This window comes from Pecten maximus, chromosome 12, assembly GCF_902652985.1.
Source record: "Pecten maximus chromosome 12, xPecMax1.1, whole genome shotgun sequence".
Classification (NCBI taxonomy): Eukaryota; Metazoa; Mollusca; class Bivalvia; order Pectinida; family Pectinidae; genus Pecten; species Pecten maximus.
In genome coordinates this window covers 40,126,498-40,150,963 of record NC_047026.1, presented here as the reverse complement: position 1 = coordinate 40,150,963, position 24,466 = coordinate 40,126,498, and the positions used below count along the sequence as shown (strand labels likewise).

Genomic DNA, 24,466 nt, shown 5'->3' with positions numbered 1-24,466 from the left:
TAGATAAGGTTCCATTATATACTAAAAGTAGTTCAAAGCGGTTGTTACTGACGTTGTCGTAATATACAGGTGGTCGAGGTGGGATTAATTCATTTGGAATGGGAATATGACATGTTTGCATCAAAGGTCTGTTTCTCAAAAGTCAAAAACAACTGAATATGTGTATTTTGTGTAAATTCAGTTACTTTGATCATCCAGTGGAAGTTAAAAAGTGATGCAATCTCTAATAGTATTAGTTGGAAACTAATCAAGGTTGTTGCCATTTACTGCCACTCTACTCTCTTTGGCTTAATAATAGATTGTAACAATGAAGATAATAATATTGTTTTTTTTTTAAACTTCATAGGAGCTACTGCAGTTGGAGAACTTGTGTAAGCAGTTCTATGAGACCAACAACACCAACCTGCGAGCAGATGCAGAAAAGGCTCTTGTTGAATTTGCAGACTCCCCAGATTGTTTGAGCAAATGCCAGCTTCTGTTGGAAAGAGGAAATGTAGGTTTTGCTATATTGATGATAGAAATTCTTCAAGATTATTTTATGTAAATGGTATCATAATGTTTATAAATCAGTAGTGCTGGTATGTTTGTGCCCCAGCAAGCTATATGGGGCATACGATAAGTGCTTGCAACAAAAATCTGTAATCATTAATATATCCTGAGCACATGGATGTCTTGAAATCCTAGGATGAAAACCAAATATAGTTTCATTGTGTTGTTGCATGGGACAAGTTACATATATATTAACCTATACCACGGTTCATGCAAAGTTGGAATGACCTTGGATGTATATTATATTTTTAGCCCACCATCAATCTCCCGAGATATTGAGGCTAGACGCCAAACTATACAGCAGTTAGTGGAGTATATTCTGAGCCTTGTTTACTTTCTGTAATTGATTAAGTGTTATCAGGAAAATAAAAAGTTTTCTGCAAGTACATTTCTTTTTTTCAGTCACCTCTTGCACAACTGCTGGCAGCAACAACCTTGACGAAGCTTGTGACACGCCCAAATGTGACCCTACCCTTAGAACAAAGGATAGATATAAGTAAGTCAGCTTTCCCACAAACCCAGGTTTTTCACAATAATGATGTTGATACCCTCAATTTTCAGTAGAGCATTATGATGGAGACACAAAATTCTTCATATTATAATATACACCCTGATGAAGCCTCCAGTAGGAACACATCTAATGAAGACGTTCTCACTAAAGGTTTCCCCAATGTTTGTCCTCCAGTCTTATTGACTGTCCAGTAAAAAGGGTATTGTCCTCATTTCATGGTTGAGATAGCTTAGTGTCATTGTTAGAGAAAAATGTAAAAAATTGCAATTTGACATCAACTGGGGAACTGGCAACTTTAGTATGTATGCATTTGTATGATTTTTCATTTATATCAAAAGTCACATGTCAGATATAATTAAATCACTTACATTACATAGAGAATTGTAGTATTTTTAGAAATTGAATTGAATAATTTTAATTGATTGATATGTGACATTGATCAATTGGATCATTTCTGTTTTTCAGGAAATTATGGCCTCAACTACTTGGGGACAAGGCCAAAGTTGGTGCACTATGTTTTACAAGCCCTTGTACAGGTAATCTTAGTTTTTCTCCCTATTTCTGAGCCCTGTGTGGTCGCCTGACATCTATTACAGAAATTAAAGCATATTAATACAGAATCTACATAATATCCTGTTGCATATTGCATATAGGGAATGTTTGCTTATATTAATGAATAAATATTAGAATTGACAAAATCAGAAAAAATATTAAATATAGGGAACCAAGAAGTATATTCATTTCTGTGAACTTTAAAATAGAAAAAAAGATGAAATCCTGCCTGAAACTTAGGCTTTCATTTTATTTAATGAATACATAATATTTTATAATGTAAATAATAAAAATACTATCAGTTCGAATATGATTTTATATGGATTTGTTGATATTTTTCTGTTTGAAGCTATTCGCCAGAATCACAAAACTTGGATGGTTTGACCTGAAAGATGAGGAATATGCATTCAGAAATGTGATAAATGATGTCACCAAGTTCATACAGGTAAAATGACTTGCTGAGGAATTCTCTGTCAAAATTCTCTAAACATTCTGTCAAGAGACAAAATTATTATAAATGAATTTGCATCACAAAGTTATGGAAACCTATTCTGCAACAGAAATTGATATTTCTCAACTTTTATTTAAATTCATTAAGGTATTTATTGTTTTTCTATTCAGAGTGGCTTCACACAGCATGTGATGATCGGTGTACAGCTACTTTCTCAGTTGGTTTGTGAGATGAACCAGGTCAGCGAAGTAAGTGACAGCCAACACCCTTTTTTAACCCATCATCATCAGGTCTGTTGTCAGTGTAAACATTCCTTCCTTGTTATTGCTATTCCTTGAGAAGTACTCATGGATTTTGTAAGTTGCCATAGTTCTACAGCTAATTCTTTAAAGAGAGAGAGAGAGAGAGAGGGGGGGGGGGGGGGGGGGGGTCTTAAGCAATGACACAGTCCTTATATAAATGATTCCGTTCCTATTCATGAAGATTTTTTTAACAATTTAATTAAATTAAAGTTTAAGTAAACAAACCATGAGTTTTCAAACTTTGAATATTCATTTGGCATATTACAAATTTTCTGCAAGAAAATTTTGATATAGCTTCAGGCAGTTGCTGTTGTGCATTGGTAGTTTGGTTTTTCATGTTGAAATGTTGTTTGCCACTATGAATGTAGTGTAATACAAATGACAGAGGGAGGGGAACAGGAGAGTTGGTGGAGGGGTTGGTGGAGGGGTACTGCACTCTGTAACAATTATAGGGTATAGATACCTCTCCCAAAGGAAGTAAAGGAAGGATCAGAAACCTTTTTTGTTTTTTTATACGATCGTCAAAATTGACAGGCATATTATGGTATAGTGTCTGCATCATCTGTCTGTACGTCCAGTTAAAGATTTGGTGGAAGTTTCCTCAGTGGTTTACAGTTCAATCATATCATGTGCTAGTGTCCTAATCTTTGGTATGGATGTTCATGTGGGGTATATAACAATATGTATAGGACAATATGGATTTAAATTTTGGAAAATGATATCTATTTTTGAAATTTTTGACATGTTTGAGACAATATGGATGTAATTTCTGGTAGTGATTTTTTTTTGAATATTTCTTATCTATTTTGGTCTTTTACTTTTTTAGCCCACCATCACGTGGACTGTCTCTCCGTAAACAATTCTTGTTATCGCTATTTCTCAGAAAGCACTGAAGGGATCTTTCTCAAATTTTATATGTAGATTTCCCTTGGTCCCTAGTTATGCATGTTGCATTTAAGGACAAATCGAAAAACAACATGGCCAACAGGCAGCCATCTTGTATTTTGACAATTGAAGTTTGTTATCGCTATTTCTCAGAAAGTACTGATGGGATCTTCCTTAAATTTCATATGTAGGTTCTCCTTGGTCCCTAGTTGTGCATATTGCATTTTGAGACAGATCAGAAAACAACATGGCCGACAGGCAGCAATCTTTGATTTTGACAATTAAAGTGTGTTAATCGCTATTTCTCAAAAAGTAATGGAAGAATTTTTCTGAAATTTGATATGTATGTTTCCCTTAGTGGATTTTGACTATTGCAGGTGCTCCTGCTATATTGTACAATATCAAGTTATTAAATGTTTTGAAAGAAGAATTAAAGAAGGAAAAAGAAGAGAACAGATCGGTCTTTTATTTGATTGATATAGATCATTCAATGTTGGGTGCCAAGATCCCTCAGGGATCTCTTGTTGGGACAGTTATTAGGTACTAAGTCCAAGATCACTTTAAATATCAAACAGAAATAATTATTGAATAAGGTCAGACGAACATATCATGCTGCCGTTCTGGGTTCTTTTTTCCTTGGTGTTATCCTTGGTTTCTTGAAGTATATTCAATGTTTTTGTTTGTTCCCCAGGCTGATGCTAGCAGATCCCTAACCAAACACAGGAAGATTGCATCATCATTCCGGGATACTCAGCTGTTTGAGATTTTTCAGCTGGCATGCTCCTTGTTGCAGACTGCTGCAGGAAACATAAAAAACATGAACTTTTCTGATGACAGTCAGGTAAACATGAACTTCTGATGACAGTCAGGTAAACATGAACTTCTGATGACAGTCAGGTAAACATGAACTTTTCTGATGACAGTCAGGTAAACATGAACTTCTGATGACAGTCAGGTAAACATGGACTTCTGATGACAGTCAGGTAAACATGAACTTCTGATGACAGTCAGGTAAACATGAACTTTTCTGATGACAGTCAGGTAAACATGAACTTTTCTGATGACAGTCAGGTAAACATGAACTTTTCTGATGACAGTCAGGTAAACATGAACCTCTGATGACAGTCAGGTAAACATGAACTTTTCTGATGACAGTCAGGTAAACATGAACTTTTCTGATGACAGTCAGGTAAACATGAACTTCTGATGACAGTCAGGTAAACATGAACTTTTCTGATGACAGTCAGGTAAACATGAACTTTTCTGATGACAGTCAGGTAAACTTGAACTTTTCTGATGACAGTCAGGTAAACATGAACCTCTGATGACAGTCAGGTAAACATGAACTTTTCTGATGACAGTCAGGTAAACATGAACTTCTGATGACAGTCGGGTAAACATGAACTTTTCTGATGACAGTCAGGTAAACATGAACTTCTGATGACAGTCAGGTAAACATGGACTTCTGATGAGAGTCAGGTAAACATGAACTTTTCTGATGACAGTCGGGTAAACATGAACTTCTGATGACAGTCAGGTAAACATGAACTTTTCTGATGACAGTCAGGTAAACATGAACTTTTCTGATGACAGTCAGGTAAACATGAACTTTTCTGATGACAGTCAGGTAAACATGAACTTTTCTGATGACAGTCAGGTAAACATGGACTTCTGATGACAGTCAGGTAAACATGAACTTCTGATGACAGTCAGGTAAACATGAACTTCTGATGACAGTCAGGTAAACATGAACTTTTCTGATGACAGTCAGGTAAACATGAACTTCTGATGACAGTCAGGTAAACATGAACTTTTCTGATGACAGTCAGGTAAACATGAACTTCTGATGACAGTCAGGTAAACATGAACTTTTCTGATGACAGTCAGGTGAACATGAACTTCTGATGACAGTCAGGTAAACATGAACTTTTCTGATGACAGTCAGGTAAACATGGACTTTTCTGATGACAGTCAGGTAAACATGAACTTCTGATGACAGTCAGGTAAACATGAACTTCTGATGACAGTCAGGTAAACATGAACTTTTCTTATGACAGTCAGGTAAACATGAACTTCTGATGACAGTCAGGTAAACATGAACTTTTCTGATGACAGTCAGGTAAACATGAACTTTTCTGATGACAGTCAGGTAAACATGGACTTTTCTGATGACAGTCAGGTAAACATGAACTTTTCTGATGACAGTCAGGTAAATATGAACTTTTCTGATGACAGTCGGGTAAACATAACTTTTCTGATGACAGTCAGGTAAACATGGACTTTTCTTATGACAGTCAGGTAAACATGAACTTCTGATGACAGTCAGGTTAACATGAACTTTTCTGATGACAGTCAGGTAAACATGAACTTTTCTGATGACAGTCGGGTAAACATGAACTTTTCTGATGACAGTCAGGTAAACATGAACTTCTGATGACAGTCAGGTAAACATGAACCTCTGATGACTGTCAGGTAAACATGAACTTTTCTGATGACAGTCAGGTAAACATGAACTTTTCTGATGACAGTCGGGTAAACATGAACTTTTCTGATGACAGTCAGGTAAACATGAACTTCTGATGACAGTCAGGTAAACATGAACCTCTGATGACTGTCAGGTAAACATGAACTTTTCTGATGACAGTCAGGTAAACATGAACTTTTCTGATGACAGTCAGGTAAACATGAACTTTTCTGATGACAGTCAGGTAAACATGAACTTCTGATGACAGTCAGGTAAACATGAACTTCTGATGACAGTCAGGTAAACATGAACTTTTCTGATGACAGTCAGGTAAACATGAACTTTTCTGATGACAGTCAGGTAAACATGAACTTTTCTGATGACAGTCGGGTAAACATGAACTTCTGATGACAGTCAGGTAAACATGAACTTTTCTGATGACAGTCAGGTAAACATGGACTTTTCTGATGACAGTCAGGTAAACATGAACTTTTCTGATGACAGTCAGGTAAACATAAACTTCTGATGACAGTCAGGTAAACATGAACTTTTCTGATGACAGTCAGGTAAACATGAACTTTTCTGATGACAGTCAGGTAAACATGAACTTTTCTGATGACTGTCAGGTAAACATAACTTTTCTGATGACAGGTAAACATGAACTTTTCTGATGACAGTCAGGTAAACATGAACTTCTGATGACAGTCAGGTAAACATGAACTTGTCTGATGACAGTCAGGTAAACATGAACTTTTCTGATGACAGTCAGGTAAACATGAACTTTTCTGATGACAGTCTGGTAAATATGAACTTCTGACCAGGTACAGCTTGAGTCTTAGATAGAAGATCTTACATGGGTGGCTATGTGACAAGGTCATTAAATTCCACATAGTCACAGGTATAAGATTCTGTTTATCACAGATGAGAGTAAAAGTGAAAACCTTCAAATTAATTTCTATATAAGAGAAGCAAATGTAACATAGATTTATTACAAGTTTCTTAAAGTATTTATTATATATCTATTACATGGTAGAACAAGTCAGTTGTAAGGTTAGGAAAAATAGTCTACAAACTCGAACACCTTGAAAGTATTAACCAAGTACAATTTTGGTAATACAGGTACAACATGATGTATATAACAAGTTTAAGATTCTGTACCAGAGTCTTGAAAAATGATAGTCACTACTCCTGCTTAGCGCTTAGCATTTTGCGAGTGGGACGACTGGTTCGCCTGTTGTCAGTATAATGTGACCGGATGGGGTGTCCTGCTGGGTGTCTTCGGCAATATGCTTCAGTGAGGTAGCACTATAAATTGGCAAAAACTCCGGACTATCACAAAGAGACTTTACATGAACATATCGCAGCCTCCCAAAACACACATACGCACTCACCACACTCATGCATGTTGCAGGCACGGGAGGCCGTCCTTAAATGACCTTAGGTGTTGATAGGATGTTAATATATAAAGCCAAACCAAACCGATTTATCTTGGTATTGACTTGAGATCTAATAAAAGTCTGATGACAAGAAATTTAACTCCAAACTCTCGGTGTTCCGTTCACTGAAAGGTATCTGTTATTGCCTCCACACTGTTTCACGATCCAAAGTATGACATTACTCACAATTCCTATGTGTGTGAATTATTGTACTGCGTGTATTATGTGTGTGAATTATTGTACTGCGTGTAATATGTGTGTGAATTATTGTACTGCGTGTAATATGTGTGTGAATTATTGTACTGCGTGTAATATGTGTGTGAATTATTGTTATTTGCAGCATGGTTTTATCCAACATTCCTTACGACTGGCTCACAACTGTCTAACATTTGACTTCATTGGGACGTCTACTGATGAATCATCAGATGATTTATGTACTGTACAGATTCCTACATCATGGAGGTCAGGTAAGATAGTCTAGTTACCCACACAGGGTCTAGGTATCAATATCTAATTTAAAAATTCATAGAAATTCCTTAGACTAGTGAAGATGAAGGGAGAAAATGAAAACCCCGACAAAGATAGATTATAAAGATTCATGAAAGATGATGTTGAAGGCTTTCGCTTGACCATTGAGTATGTTTTTGACGTTTCTGACTCTATGATATTTTGTTTACTAAATAGTTGTTTGTACACAACATTTAAAAACCCCGTCACAGTCTTCATGTTAGTAAATATCTATTTCTAACCTCGCGCCTTTGATCACGTGATGTTCTTGACCAATGGAAATACGTCAGGGGATAGCGCCACCTGCATTCATTTTCAAGCAGCGTGATTATTTGTAGCAGCAGTGTTTTATTCATCATTATTTTCTCCTATTGTTTACTTTCGTCGCAACAACTCCTATTGACTTTTGAACTTACGAGTGTTTTGCCTGGAGTTGTCGTCTTCTACGACAGTAGTACACACCAATAACGGTATTTACACGTGTGTTGTGTTTGTTTACATTTTTATCGACGTGTGTCGAGGACATTTCCTTTAGTTTACATTGACGAATGTCATTCGTCATCGAGCTGTGTATTTCCTATTTGGATCCTAACAGTCTTTATGCAACCACAATGTGTTTTCTTTGCTATCGGGATCTAACTTTGTGTGTGACTTATTCGTGCTAGTGGAAATCGAAAGACATCAGTTTGTAAACCGTCTCGGGTCATCTAACATGGCGGCCAAGCAGGTCAGGAACGCGTCACTACCAGCAGCTTGGTGCGCGATCCCAGGATTCCGTGCGGGATTCAAGATGGCAGCGCCCATGTCTTGTCGAACACTGTAGGGCATTGCATCGTCTTCTTTGGCGTTTACGGCTAATTTTGTAGGGGTAATTATCTGATTTAAGGAAAAATAATTAAGGAACTACACGTACAACATTATTAGTCTAGATTTCCATCTCGCGATATTACGACATGCAGTGTACTCGGAACTAACCGAACAACTTAACTAGTCGGAATTTCAATCTCCCGACGATTACGACATGCAGACTCCTCGGATAATCAACGAACAACTTTGATAACTACATACAGACGACTCGGAAACTCACCGAACTACATTATGCGTTTCCATCTCCCGATGATAGCGACATGCAGATAAAGTGGAAATCGTAGCATCAGCTTACTATGCTTCCAACTCAGTTGTCTTGGACTTTTCAGCGGTGAGATTACTCATCAATCTGTCTATTTTGACTTGTTGTACCTGACCAGACTTTGGTTACAGCGTGGATATCAGAGGAGCATTCTCGATACTTGTTACTCTAGTAAACATTTATATCTTCGCGTTCACACCTTCTATCTGTATCTAGCGTTACTGTTTTCTATGTACTTGTCACAGATATTTCTAAATAATTGGTTTACGGCATAGCTGTCACACCTTTTATCTGTATCTAGCATTATTGTTTTCCTTGTACTTGTCACAGATTCTTGTTTATACTTGTGCGGAATATATTATGCAACTGTTAAGGAGAGCTTTGTCATAGATATATATAGAGATGATGTTTCTTCCTCACTTTATTTAGTCTGTTACTAGATTGTTATTATCATGTACTAGGTTTAATTAGTTATCAGTCAGATCAAGCCTCTTCTATTACGAGTCAAGTCACTCATCTCATGAGTAATCACAACTTAAAGTCTAGGATCTTCTCAGCAGCCATAAGAAGTGAAGTTTTTCCTTACAATAGCCACCAACCTATGCCATGTTTTATTTGTTTATTTTGTGGGTAATCAGGTCATGTTTTCAACCACAATCAAGTCACTCTTCTCTTGAGTTGTCATAACTCGAAGTCAAGGGTCTTCTCAGCTGTGTCTGCGAGTCAAGTCTCTTCTCATGAGTCACTGCGACTCAAAGTATGTAGTCTTCTCAGTAGCACTTAGTCAAGAGTGTCCCGCACTAGCTACCTACTACTTCGCTGTGTTTTGATTCGTTAGCTTACGTAGTCAGGTCTTGCTTCTCCAATCATGAGTCAAAACTCTTCTCATGAGTAATCACACTCAGAGTCAAAACTCTTCTCAGCTGTGTCTGCGAGTCAAGTCTCTTCTCACGAGTCACTGAGACTCAGAGCCAAGGGTCGTCTCAGTAGCACTTAGGAGTCAAGTTTGTCATGCCACCAGCTACTACTTCGCTGTGTTTTGATTCGTTAGTTTATGCAGTCATGTCATCGCTTCTCCAATCATGAGTCAAAACTCTTCTCATGAGTAATCACAACTCAAGAGTCAAGGGTTTTCTCAGCTGTGTCTGCGAGTCAAGTCTCTTCTCATGAGTCACTGCGACTCAAGTATGTAGTCTTCTCAGTAGCACTTAGTCAAGAGTGTCCCGCACTAGCTACCTACTACTTCGCTGTGTTTTGATTCGTTAGCTTACGTAGTCAGGTCTTTGCTTCTCCAATCATGAGTCAAAACTCTTCTCATGAGTAATCACACTCAGAGTCAAAACTCTTCTCAGCTGTGTCTGCGAGTCAAGTCTCTTCTCACGAGTCACTGAGCCTCAGAGCCAAGGGTCTTCTCAGTAGCACTTAGGAGTCAAGTTTGTCATGCCACCAGCTACTACTTCGCTGTGTTTTGATTCGTTAGTTTATGCAGTCATGTCATCGCTTCTCCAATCATGAGTCAAAACTCTTCTCATGAGTAATCACAACTCAAGAGTCAAGGGTCTTCTCAGCTGTGTCTGCGAGTCAAGTCTCTTCTCATGAGTCACTGCGACTCTGAGCCAAGGGTATTCTCAGTAGCACATAGGAGTCAAGTTTGTCACTACAGGGGTACTAGAGTCAAGTCGCTTCTCTATGGCTCAGTAGGGTCAAGCTTCTTCTCTAGTAGGACCTTTCAGTATGAATGATTTAGAGTCAAGTTGCTTCTCTGCTGTCAAGTAGAGTCAAGCTTCTTCTCTAAGTCAGGCATTTTAGAGTCAAGTTGCTTCTCTGCTGTCAAGTAGAGTCAAGCTTCTTCTCTAAGTCAAGCATTTTAGAGTCAAGTTGCTTCTCTGCTGTCAAGTAGAGTCAAGCTTCTTCTCTAAGTCAGGCATTTTAGAGTCAAGTTGCTTCTCTGCGGTTCAGTAGAGTCAAGCTCCTTCTATAAGTTTCGAGTACTCCATTTTCTTTCTTCACCGTGAAATACCTGGAGTCAAGTTGCTTCTCTGGAGTTCATCAGAGCCAAGTTTCTTCTCTGGGTGTTTCTCCAAATACTCAAGTCTTGTTAATTTAAGTTAGCTGTTTAAGCCCTGTACACCACCAGTATCCTTATTGTATTTCTGCTGTTCAGTAGAGTCAAGCCCCTTCTTTAGTTTTGAGTACTCAATTCTTTCTTCACTGTGAAATACCTGGAGTCAAGCTGCTTCTCTGGAGTCCGACAGAGTCAAGTCTCTTCTCTGGGTGTTTCTCGGAATACTCACATCTTGTTTATTTAAGTTAGCTGTATAAGCCCTGTACTACATTCAGTATCCTTATTGCATTAAGTACTTATAACTTTAATCGTATCTCCTTTTATGCATCGTAATCAGTTTGAGTGTTGGCAGGTTCATTATAACTACCTGTTCTGTGTATGTAAGTTCCTTAGTCTTGGCAACCAGTTTGTTGACTTTCTTAGGACATCTGCAACCCTTTCTTTGTCTATTATTAGTAGATATAGTTGACATACGGAGCTTGTTATCCTCTTACATCTTCAGGGTGCGTTCCCAGTACCTAATTATCATCCTTAACACTTTATCATTGGCACTGTTTCCTTAATTAGACCTCCATCAGAAGGATGTAGTTCTTGCATCTGTCTCATTCACAGACGCAGAATCTAGTGCTCCTTTAAATACTATCTCACTTTATAGTATTAGGTATGTTTTTCCTCTCTTTTTCAGCTTTATTCCATACGTGATATAACCTTTCAATCATTTGAACTCTTGTCATTACTTGGTTTATCTGCAAGCTTTATACCAGTTACTGTGCCACTGACCACATTTAACTTCTTAATGTCTCATTTTAGAGCATATGATAATTATGTGTGTATATATGTAATACGGTGCATTAATTTCTATAGGCAAATTTGTGCTTAGTTGTACTGATTATAATCAATAATTTTCTAGTTCATCATCGATTCACTTTATCTACATTCTTAAAAATATTACATTGTCATATCCTTCTTGCACATAATTTCTTTCTTGGGGGCTCTCATTCGGTTACTTTATTGTAACCTCTTCGATTTGGCTTTTAAATTCGGGGAATTTCTTGCCCCCAATTCATTATATCATATTTTGTGTATTTATTTCTTATGTAGATGATATGCTTGGGATCGCCCAAGCCCGGGGGTCGCCCCATCTGAAACAGTCTTAGCAGAACTGCCTGCTTTTTAGCTACCAACTGCTTACTCTGTGGCTTGAGGTCGCTCAAGCTAGGTTTCTCTCCTCTCTATTAGTCATAGCTAGCTAAGCTATGATCGCTCTAGCTTGGGGGTTGCATGCCCCTATAGTATAATTAGTATCTTAATTGTTTAGGTGTATCTTTTGAGTAGCGAGTAAAAATTTATTATGTAATATTGTTAGTTGATGTTATTTAGTTGTAAGAATGAGCAGCCCCTAAGAATGCCAAAACCTTTAGATAATATTTAATATGAGCCTGAACAAGTTTTTGGTTCCATTCAATAAATTTTTGACTTTCATACTGTTTTGGTGTGTTGTGTATAAAATGATATTTTGTTTACTAAATAGTTGTTTGTACACAACATTTAAAAACCCCGTCACAGTCTTCATGTTAGTAAATATCTATTTCTAACCTCGCGCCTTTGATCACGTGATGTTCTTGACCAATGGAAATACGTCAGGGGATAGCGCCACCTGCATTCATTTTCAAGCAGCGTGATTATTTGTAGCAGCAGTGTTTTATTCATCATCCACCATCCGCCCCACCTCCACCTTTGATAATTTGCAGTTTTCTTTACTGTGGTTTGTGTATAATTGTTTATATTATATTATAATTACCCTTTAATATTTATATACTGTTGTTTTGTTTTGATTGCCTGTACTTTTCATGTGTATATGTTGTTTTTATTATATGTGTTTACTTATAATATTTATATTTATTACATGTCTTTTTTACTTGTTTCGGGCTCATTTGTTTAGGGGTAAGTAAGGCCTCATGGTGAGACAACACCTGGCAAGCTGGTCTGAGCATTGGATAAACCTACCTCCCTGATTCAGGTTGGGGCAGCCGGCTCGCAGCACCTTTTTGTACATCTGTGTTGGTTAATTATAAGCTTTATTTTGTTACAATGCAAGCTGTCACATTTTTATTTTTATTTTGGGCTGCTCTTCTTAGTAAGGAATAGTTAGAGGATATCACTCACAGTAATGAATTTATCACGCCGTGATATTAGCGCTTTTAAATTCGGGGAATTTCTTGCCCCCAATTCATTATATCATATTTTGTGTATTTATTTCTTATGTAGATGATATGCTTGGGATCGCCCAAGCCCGGGGGTCGCCCCATCTGAAACAGTCTTAGCAGAACTGCCTGCTTTTTAGCTACCAACTGCTTACTCTGTGGCTTGAGGTCGCTCAAGCTAGGTTTCTCTCCTCTCTATTAGTCATAGCTAGCTAAGCTATGATCGCTCTAGCTTGGGGGTTGCATGCCCCTATAGTATAATTAGTATCTTAATTGTTTAGGTGTATCTTTTGAGTAGCGAGTAAAAATTTATTATGTAATATTGTTAGTTGATGTTATTTAGTTGTAAGAATGAGCAGCCCCTAAGAATGCCAAAACCTTTAGATAATATTTAATATGAGCCTGAACAAGTTTTTGGTTCCATTCAATAAATTTTTGACTTTCATACTGTTTTGGTGTGTTGTGTATAAACCAGAGTTTTGGCTCCTGTGTTTGTAAGGACATGTCTATTTGATGCTTTGACACTTAGGTTTTTTTATTTGCTTTGTCAAATATCAGTGGTCAACTTGAAGCCACATTAGATTTGAAAACAGGAGTGGAATTACCTGAAGTAATATACAAAAGCCATTGTTAATAGCTTCTTGGAAATATTGTTAAATTAAGGAACTTTCTGGTTGAGAGTGAAAACAAACAAGAACAGATGTTCATTAAATTTTCATGATAAGATCTTACAGATGTTTCTTTACCTAAAAAGATGTCAAAAACATATTTCTGTACTCATATAGAAGTTTTAATTGTGTTTTTGGTCTGTTGATAGCCTTCCTGGACTTTGCCACTATGCAGCTGTTTTTTGACCTATATGCCGGACTGCCTGTGTCATTATCTCCCTTGGCACTCTCCTGCCTTGTCCAGATTGCTTCTGTCCGACGTTCCCTGTTTAACAACACTGAGAGAGCAAAGTTTCTTAATCAGATTGTTGTCGGTGTCAGGAACATCCTTGAAAATCCTCAGGTAAGTTTGATCATCATCTTGAATCTTCTGTGATGTCTGGGGAGTCAGCAGCTTTTGATCACTGCCATTTTGTGCAGCCCAGGTGACTCAACTTGAGAGGGTGATATGGTGAGAGGGTGATATGGTGAGAGGGTGATATGGTGAGAGGGCGATATGGTGAGAGGGTGATATGGTGAGAGGGTGAGAGGGTGATATGGTGAGAGGGTGATATGGTGAGAGGGTGATATGGTGATATGGTGATATGGTGATATGGTGAGAGGGTGATATGGTGAGAGGGTGAGAGGGTGATATGGTGAGAGGGTGAGAGGGTGATATGGTGAGAGGGTGATATGGTGAGAGGGCGATATGGTGAGAGGGCGATATGGTGATATGGTGAGAGGGCGATATGGTGAGAGGGCGATATGGTGAGAGGGTGATATGGTGAGAGGGTGATATGGTGAGAGGGTGAGAGGGTGAGAGGGTGATATGGTGAGATGGTGATATGGTGAGAGGGTGATATGGTGAGAGGGCGATATGGTGAGAGGGTGAGAGGGTGATATGGTGAGAGGGTGATATGGTGAGAGGGCGATATGGTGAGAGGGCGATATGGTGATATGGTGAGAGGGTGACCTTTTAATGTTATCTAGTAGCGTGTTGGTAACAATGGCTATTTTTTCCATTAAATTTCAGTATATAATGTATTTGTCTATCATTTAACATTTATATTAATAAAATACAAGTAGCAGAGGATTTCAAAATACATGAACACTGTTAATCATATTATTTTCAAGGTTCTATTTCAAATATTGTACAAGAATTTATACTTCCAATATCAATGGTGATTGTACATAATCTGTACGTGTATTTACGGTATTGTGAAATATTAAAACACTTGCAATGTAATTGTGATATCTTACTCAGCTATGGTTTTGTATCAATAAATTATTGGTTTGCAGGGTTTATCTGACCCAAGTAACTACCACGAGTTCTGTCGCCTGCTGGCTCGGTTGAAGTCAAACTACCAGTTAGGAGAGCTGGTCAAGGTAGACAACTACCCAGAGGTCATCAAAATGATTGCTGAGTTTACAGTGACCAGTCTCAGGGTAAGTCCATAGCAGAGTTTTGTACTGGGTGAGAAATGAAGAAGGAGTTGCTTATAATAGATCCATTAAGTATTTAGTTTGTTGTTTTTTTGTCATGTGTACAATTGCTGGACATGAAGAGAAAGACACTTGTGCTACCATGAGTACTCCAAGAGTTCTGTCAGACTATCATGTTAAGCTAAATTTCAAAAGGTTAAGAACTCCACCTTTCAATATGCCCATACATATAAATACAGTTGCTGGACTTAAAGAGAAAAACACCTGTGCTACCATGAGTGTTCAAAGGGTTCTACCAGACTATCATGTTAAATATGCTAACTTATAATTGGATGAGATCTCCACAATTGTTGGACATGACGATGCATACACAATCATGATTCCAGGTTTAACCGTAGAGAACATGTGAGTAAATTTGAAAGTGACATCAGATTTCTGCTTATTCTTATAGCAAATGTGGCAGTTTGCCCCGAACAGTGTGCACTATCTGCTGAGCTTGTGGCAGAGAATGGTGGCTTCAGTGCCATATGTGAAAGCTACAGAGCCACATCTTCTGGAGACCTACACACCTGAGGTTCTCAAAGCATATACAATGTCGCGCCTCGAGTCTGTCACCGTTGTTCTGAAGTAAGTTGTTTTGTATCTGTAAAAGATATTGCCTCTGATATCCTTTAGTGCCTGTATCAATGTGTTCTAAGTTACTAATTGATCATGATTAGGAACTGTAAGACAACATGCTTGTTGTTTCAGGGACGGGCTGGATGATCCACTTGATGACACGGGGATGGTTATGCAGCAGTTGGAACAGGTTTGTAAATACAGCACCAAGGATAAATTAGTTGTGTATTCATAATATTCTTGTTACGGTGGTCGGGTGGCACAGTGGTAACACACTTGCCTTTCACCTAGGCGGCTGTGGTTCGATTCCCCGATCAGACGTGAAAAGGTTTGGGGTCACCTGCCCGACCACGTGGGTTTTCCCCGGGTACTCCGGTTTCCTCCCATAGTAAGACCCCTCCCGCGCTTCCATCCGGGCCAACAAGCATGATAATACAAGTTAATATAACTTGTTTCGCAATTGTTGTAAAATAAATAAAGTTTACAAACAAATTCATTTTACAATATTCTTGTTACTATTTCTGCATGTTCACCATATTGGGTGCTTCATGGTCTTAAAATGGAAGGTTTTGGTAAATCTAATAGGGTGTCACAAATATAAAAATATTAGCAGGTAAATATATGTCTAGGCTGTAGAATTCGAAAAAGAAATATTAAGTAGATTTCAGTTATCATTAGATCCTGATATGCTCTCTAAATATTCCTTGTCTGCTTGCTTGCAGTTATCCACCATAGGGCGGTGTGAGTATGAAAAGACATGTGCACTGCTGGTTCAGTTGTTTGATGAAGCTGCCCAAAGATACCAGGAACTCATTACATCACAGGCACAGGGTGCCGAGATATCCATACAGGAAGGTGTGTTTATTAAGAAAGGTCATATACTTTTAATATTGTTTTGATTTGTGACCCATGTTTAGATTACAGGTATTTTCTGTTGGCTTTTTGGGGCGATATATTTTTTTTTTTTTGTAGATCAGTTAGGAAGCATGAAAAAGTCATATAATGATATGATATGAAGGATAATAATCTGTATGGATGGGAAATGAGTTAATGGTTAGGTGTTTAAGTATCAACCACTACATGATTTAATGATTTTACAGTGGATATATTATCCTAAATTTGTATGTGAAATGTTTTCACTGCTCTTTGTCATAGCTAAAAATAGACATTGACCAAATATTATGAGTGGTATTAATAGTTCAAAATTGAAGGGGACCGTGTGATTGTGAGCTAACTCGAAGCCAATGAGCTTACTTATAGCCGGTGAGCTAACCTGTACTTGTATCCAGTGAGCAAACTCGTACTTGTATCCGGTGAGCTAACTCATAGCCAGTGAGCTAACCCGTAGCTAGTGAGCTAATCTGTAGCAGGTGAGTTAACCCGTAGCGGTGAGCTAACCCGTAGCAGGTGAGAGAACTTTTAGCCGGTGAGCTAACTCGTAGCTGGGGAGCTAACTTGTGGCCGGAAAGCTAACTCGTATACGTAGCCGGTGAGCTAACTCGTACAGGAGCCGGTGAGCTATCTCATATCCGGTGAGCTTACTCGTATCCGGTGAGCTAACTCGTAATCATAGCCGGTGAGCTAACTTGATATAAGTGCTTTGGTTTTAGTGACACATAGTCCTTTCTGCCTCAGCCATTGGAGTTCTCTTTCACATGTGACAGAATGACCTAGTCTGTCCGGCAACAGGAGTTATTACTTTGTAACACTACCATATACCTCTATTTAAGTGTCTGTGATATTCCAACAGGACGATTATCGTGACTGGTCTATATTACTTTGTAACACATATACCTGTATTAAAGTGTTTGTGATATTACTACGTGACGATTATCGTGACTGGTCTATATTACTTTGTAACACTACGATACTGTATTAAAGTGTTTGTGATATTCCCACAGGACGATTATCGTGACTGGTCTATATTACTTTGTAACACTACGATACTGTATTAAAGTGTTTGTGATATTCCCACAGGACGATTATCATGGCTGGTCTATATTACTTTGTAACACATATACCTGTATTTAAGTGTTTGTGATATTACCACAGGACGATTATCGTGACTGGTCTATATTACTTTGTAACACTACCATACTGTATTTAAGTGTTTGTGATATTCCCACAGGACGATTATCATGGCTGGTCTACATCATTGGCTCAGTGATAGGTGGTCGTGTGTCCTTTGCTAGCACAGATGAACACGATGCAATGGATGGGGAATTAGCATGCAGGTGAGTATTTTGTGTTCAATATAGAAAAACCTTAATGGCCACAAACACAGGATATACATTCTATCTTATAAAATCAAAATATTACAAGTTTTGTTTTAATACACAAAATTATTTTTATTTCCCATCAACATTTGAGAGATGCCACAGCCTTAAAGTTATTAACAGTACTTCTGTTGTGTTTATTTAATAGGATATTATTTATCATTTGATTTTGTCAAAATATTCCTAATGTTGCTATTAGAGTATTTAACTTCTGATCAACATGTAACATCATCTGTAGTGATATCACAGGGAACAATGGCCTGACTCCATAAGTCTGGCTAACATATTTTCTGGTCAATATCTAAATAAGTTGAGGTAGTTTATGTATGGAAGGGAGGTATTTTTTTATCAGAAAAAGTTTTAAGTGCTTGAAAATCATAATGAAGTGGAAGATGAAATAAACAAGGTTATGATACAATGAAATATACAAGGTTATAATACAAGGGTTTGTAGAACTACTGAGGAAGCATTTGTTCCTGAATACCAACTGATGGTTGGAGTGTCTACAGAAAAGGTTATGTTGACTACTAAAGTAGTCATAAATATTAATAGTATACTCGACCAGGAAAAATTCTGTAAGGATGTCTGCTGAGTTTTGTTTTGTGTTTGCTGTCTTCAGGGTGTTACAGCTAATGAACTTAACAGACAGTCGGATAGCTGCTCAAGGGGGTTGTGAAAAATTGGACCTGGCCATTCTGAGCTTCTTCGAACAATTCAGAAAAATCTATGTCGGTGACCAGGTCCATAAGATGTCAAAAGTAAGTCTTGATATAAGGAAACATCTTCGGGTTTGTAAGTATGAATGTGAATGGACTTTGGTATCCAGTATAGGATTATATTGATCCTATACCGGTCATGACATACCAAATCCTATACTGGTCATGACATACCAAATCCTATACTGGTCATGACATACCAAATCCAATACCGGTCATGACATACCAAATCCTATACTGGTCATGACGTACCAAATCCTATACTGGTTGTGACATACCAAATCATATACCGTCATGACATACCAAATCATATACCGTCATGACATACCAAATCATATACTGGTCATGACGTACCAAATCCTATACTGGTTGTGACATACCAAATCATATACCGTCATGACATACCAAATCCTATACTGGTCATGACTTACCAAATCATATACCGGTCATGACATACCAAATCATTACCGTCATGACATACCAAATCATTACCGTCATGACATACCAAATCCTATACCGTCATGACATACCAGATCATATACCGTCATGACATACCAGATCATATACCATCATGACATACCAAATCATATACCGTCATGACATACCAAATCCTATACTGGTCATGACATACCAAATCATATACCGTCATGACATACCAAATCCTATACTGGTCATGACATACCAAATCCTATACTGGTCATGACATACCAAATCATATACCATCATGTCATACCAAATCATATACTGGTCGTGACGTACCAAATCCTATACTGGTTGTGACGTACAAAATCCTATTCTGATTGTGACGTACCAAATTCTATACTGGTTGTGACATACCAAAGTCAATTCACTTAAGTCTATATAGTTCTAAGTTAGTGAGTGATAATGTATTATTTTAAATAAAAATATATTTCCATACAGCATATTGAGTTGGGTCATCCATTCTCTACTCCTTCATGTTATGTAGATGAATTTTTCCTACTCTACAATGTTGGTAACTACAGCTTTGATTTAAGTACAGTCAAACTTGTCTATAAAGACCGCCCAAGGGGAGGCAGAAAAACGGTCACTATAGACAGGTTGCCTTTATAGACTGCTGACTTTCCAGGATCATAGTGACTTCAGTTTTGATGTTTGTTGTTATAGGTATACCGCCGACTTTCAGAGGTCCTGGGCCTGAATGACGAATCCATGGTGTTGAGTGTCTTTGTTGGTAAAATGTAAGTAAGATTAAATCATCATATCACCAATAACAACAGGAGTACTGTATAGCTATGCTAGCCCAGTTTGTAAAGCAACAATTTAAACTCCGATCAAGATATGAGGCGAGTTGTTTGATAGCTAAGTCCAACAGGCATCACACTTCATATCTACAGTAGTACTACAACATCCTGTGTCCTACAGATACATCTACAGTAGTACTACAACATCCTGTGTCCTACAGACATCTACAGTAGTACTACAACATCCTGTGTCCTACAGATACATCTACAGTAGTACTACAACATCCTGTGTCCTACAGACATCTACAGTAGTACTACAACATCCCGTGTCCTACAGATACATCTACAGTAGTACTACAACATCCTGTGTCCTACAGACATCTACAGTAGTACTACAACATCCTGTGTCCTACAGACATCTACAGCAGTACTACAACATCCCGTGTCCTACAGACATCTACAGTAGTACTACAACATCCTGTGTCCTACAGATACATCTACAGCAGTACTACAACATCCTGTGTCCTACAGACATCTACAGTAGTACTACAACATCCCGTGTCCTACAGACATCTACAGTAGTACTACAACATCCTGTGTCCTACAGATACATCTACAGTAGTACTACAACATCCTGTGTCCTACAGACATCTACAATAGTACTACAACATCCTGTGTCCTACAGACATCTACAGCAGTACTACAACATCCTGTGTCCTACAGACATCTACAATAGTACTACAACATCCTGTGTCCTACAGATACATCTACAGTAGTACTACAACATCCTGTGTCCTACAGACATCTACAATAGTACTACAACATCCCGTGTCCTACAGACATCTACAATAGTACTACAACATCCTGTGTCCTACAGATACATCTACAATAGTACTACAACATCCTGTGTCCTACAGATACATCTACAATAGTACTACAACATCCTGTGTCCTACAGACATCTACAATAGTACTACAACATCCTGTGTCCTACAGATACATCTACAATAGTACTACAACATCCCGTGTCCTACAGACATCTACAATAGTACTACAACATCCTGTGTCCTACAGACATCTACAATAGTACTACAACATCCTGTGTCCTACAGATACATCTACAATAGTACTACAACATCCTGTGTCCTACAGACATCTACAACAGTACTACAACATCCCGTGTCCTACAGATACATCTACAATAGTACTACAACATCCTGTGTCCTACAGATATCTACAATAGTACTACAACATCCTGTGTCCTACAGACATCTACAATAGTACTACAACATCCTGTGTCCTACAGATACATCTACAATAGTACTACAACATCCTGTGTCCTACAGACATCTACAACAGTACTACAACATCCCGTGTCCTACAGATACATCTACAATAGTACTACAACATCCTGTGTCCTACAGATATCTACAATAGTACTACAACATCCCGTGTCCTACAGACATCTACAGTAGTACTACAACATCCCGTGTCCTACAGATACATCTACAATAGTACTACAACATCCTGTGTCCTACAGACATCTACAGTAGTACTACAACATCCTATGCCTTTTTGAAGATTTACAAATTATTTTTAAACATTTATAATTTGTTATTGATGATCATTGTAGATATCTGTAGATATGGTTTTTGAATAAATGAAATTTTTTGAAAATATATAAGAAGACATTTTTTTGTCAGCTGATAGTTTACTTAACCAGGCTTTGAACATTGAGTCCTGATTTGTTCAAGTTCTGTTTTATACACGTTCAGACAGGTTATACTTTACTTTCTGTATTGATCTGCATTATAATATTGATCAGGTAATACCATCTTTTTTAACAGAATCACAAACCTGAAGTATTGGGCACGGAGTGAACAGATCATCTCTCGGACCCTACAGCTACTTAGTGACCTTTCTGTGGGATACAGCAGCGTAAGGAAGCTGGTCAAGCTGGACGCTGTCCAGTTCATGTTAAATAACCACACAGTAAGTTTTATGGTCTCTTTAAGTGATCTGTAACAAGCCTTTTGTATAATTAGCCCATATTCAAATCGCCCCATGTCTGTGGTCTGTCTGTCAACAATCCTTGTTATCACTATTTCTTGAGAAGTGTTCCTAGTTATTGCCACTCAATTTCGAGTTGGATGTAGGAGTGGGGAAAGAATATGTCTGCTTTATCACACTGGATGTTGTAATAGGCACCTAATTGTGTGCCCCCTAACCCTAACCCTAGACACCTGTCCTCATGTGACCCTGGATGTTGTAATAGGCACCTAATTGTGTGCCCCCTAACCCTAACCCTAGACACCTGTCCTCATGTGACCCTGGATGTTGTAATAGGCACCTAATTGTGTGCCCCCTAACCCTAACCCTAGACACCTGTCCTCATGTGACCCTGGATGTTGTAATAGGCACCTAATTGTGTGCCCCCTAACCCTAACCCTAGACACCTGTCCTCATGTGACCCTGGATGTTGTAAAGATGTTAAACCTCAAAAAACAAACGAGTCTGATTGGGAAAACAAAATGGTTGACTGGCCGCCAGCCATCTTGGATTTTGAATGTTGAAATTTGTTTTTCTCAGGGAGTCCTATTTTGGATCTTATTAGATTTCATATGAAGGTTTTCCTTGTTATCAGATTATTTAGATGAATAAGGAAAATTAGAGAAAAGATCAGTCTTACATAGAACCAATAAAGATCATTTAATGGTGGTTGCCAAGATCCCTTTGTTGTTCTCCTATTCATATAACTATCAAATCTTATATAACCATTGATGTGGAATAATATAGAAGACCTGTGATTTAAAGGTTGTTCTGTCTGATGAATTGAGTGAGAAATTTACCTGATGATTAATACAGTACCCTTGTCTTACAGAGTGAACACTTTCCATTCTTGGGGATCAGTACCAATAACAGGCCAATATCTGACATGCGATGTCGTACTACTTTCTACACAGCTTTAGGACGATTGTTGATGGTGGACCTTGGCGAGGATGAAGAAAAGTTTGATAAATTTATGATACCTTTGACAGGTACCACTTTAATTGTCAAAAGTTATTCAAGATATTACATCCCTTACAGTGTATACACTGCTTCTTACAAAAATACATGAAATACAGTATCATTTATATTGATACTCTGTCTGAAAGCAAGGAAGTTTGTCAGGCCTAGATATTTATGAAGTCATGTGCTACCATTCCTATGCTTTACAAACATAATAGTTATGAAACAAATAATGATGGTGATGTTTTTATTTTCTCAAGCTGCGTTTGAGTCAGTCGGGAACATGCTGGCATGTGCGAATACCCCGATGAAAGCTGAGGAAGCAAAGGTAAATATTTTTCCACAGACGTATATCCCTGCGGAAAAGATCCAGTCATATCTTGGTTTGCTTTCTTCAAAAAAAAAAAAAAAAAAAAAATTCCAGTTTGTGCAATCAGTGATTCAATTATCTTCATTACCAACCACTTATCATCACTGCAAGTAGAAGAACCAATTCAGATATTAAATTGTAAGAGGATTTATCAATTTGTGAGCAAGTATTGCTGATAAGGTTAGGTGGGGATATAAATGCGCCTGGAAATAAATTATATTCTCATATTTCATAAATAATTATTAATTAAACCTATATGGATTAGATGGATTTCCTTTCCATTTTTTTCAGCGTTCCTTAGTAGGCTTGGCACGAGATCTAAGGGGTGTGGCGTTTGCTTTTAATACAAAGACAAGCTATATGATGCTGTTTGATTGGATGTATCCTTTTCCATAGTATTGTATAGATAGGCTGTGTAATGGAACAGCTCTGTTTAAAAAAATACAATTTAAACTTTTACAGATTGTCTCTCTTCCAAGTCACATGTATTTATGTAGTAAAACCTTTCCAGAGTGTCACCCTTCCAAGTCACATGTATTTATGTAGTAAAACCTTTCCAGATCGTCTCCCTTCCAAGTCACATGTATTTAGGTAGTAAAACCTTTCCGGATCGTCTCCCTTCCAAGTCACATGTATTTAGGTAGTAAAACCTTTCCGGATCGTCTCCCTTCCAAGTCACATGTATTTAGGTGGTAAAACCTTTCCAGATTGTCTCCCTTCGATGTCACGTGTATTTAGGTGGTAAAACCATTCCGGATCGTCTCCCTTCCAAGTCACATGTATTTAGGTAGTAAAACCTTTCCAGATCGTCTCCCTTCCAAGTCACATGTATTTATGTAGTAAAACCTTTCCAAATCGTCTCCCTTCCAAGTCACATGTATTTAGGTAGTAAAACCTTTCCGGATCGTCTCCCTTCCAAGTCACATGTATTTATGTAGTAAAACCTTTCCGGATCGTCTCCCTTCCAAGTCACATGTATTTAGGTGGTAAAACCTTTCCAGATTGTCTCCCTTCGATGTCACGTGTATTTAGGTGGTAAAACCTTTCCAGATTTACTCTGCTCTCCTGTCCCATTACAGAGGCTTGACTCGAAATTCAAATCGGGCTTAG

General features: G+C 38.0%; 1 protein-coding gene across 1 annotated transcript in view; it reads left to right on the top strand.

Annotated features, from left to right (window-relative positions):
- Positions 1-24,466, top strand: part of LOC117339959 (exportin-7-like) — a 47,176-nt gene that overhangs the window by 3,304 nt on the left and 19,406 nt on the right. Inside the window, exons 2-20 of the mRNA XM_033901682.1 lie at positions 347-493; positions 952-1,045; positions 1,526-1,596; positions 1,962-2,057; positions 2,234-2,311; positions 3,942-4,091; positions 7,491-7,617; positions 13,873-14,066; positions 15,002-15,148; positions 15,597-15,772; positions 15,896-15,953; positions 16,486-16,618; positions 17,892-17,997; positions 18,659-18,797; positions 19,902-19,975; positions 21,825-21,969; positions 22,859-23,015; positions 23,247-23,314; positions 23,648-23,736. Coding sequence (XP_033757573.1) covers positions 347-493; positions 952-1,045; positions 1,526-1,596; positions 1,962-2,057; positions 2,234-2,311; positions 3,942-4,091; positions 7,491-7,617; positions 13,873-14,066; positions 15,002-15,148; positions 15,597-15,772; positions 15,896-15,953; positions 16,486-16,618; positions 17,892-17,997; positions 18,659-18,797; positions 19,902-19,975; positions 21,825-21,969; positions 22,859-23,015; positions 23,247-23,314; positions 23,648-23,736 — 2,249 coding nt within the window. The remainder of the gene's footprint in view (positions 1-346; positions 494-951; positions 1,046-1,525; positions 1,597-1,961; positions 2,058-2,233; positions 2,312-3,941; positions 4,092-7,490; positions 7,618-13,872; positions 14,067-15,001; positions 15,149-15,596; positions 15,773-15,895; positions 15,954-16,485; positions 16,619-17,891; positions 17,998-18,658; positions 18,798-19,901; positions 19,976-21,824; positions 21,970-22,858; positions 23,016-23,246; positions 23,315-23,647; positions 23,737-24,466) is intronic.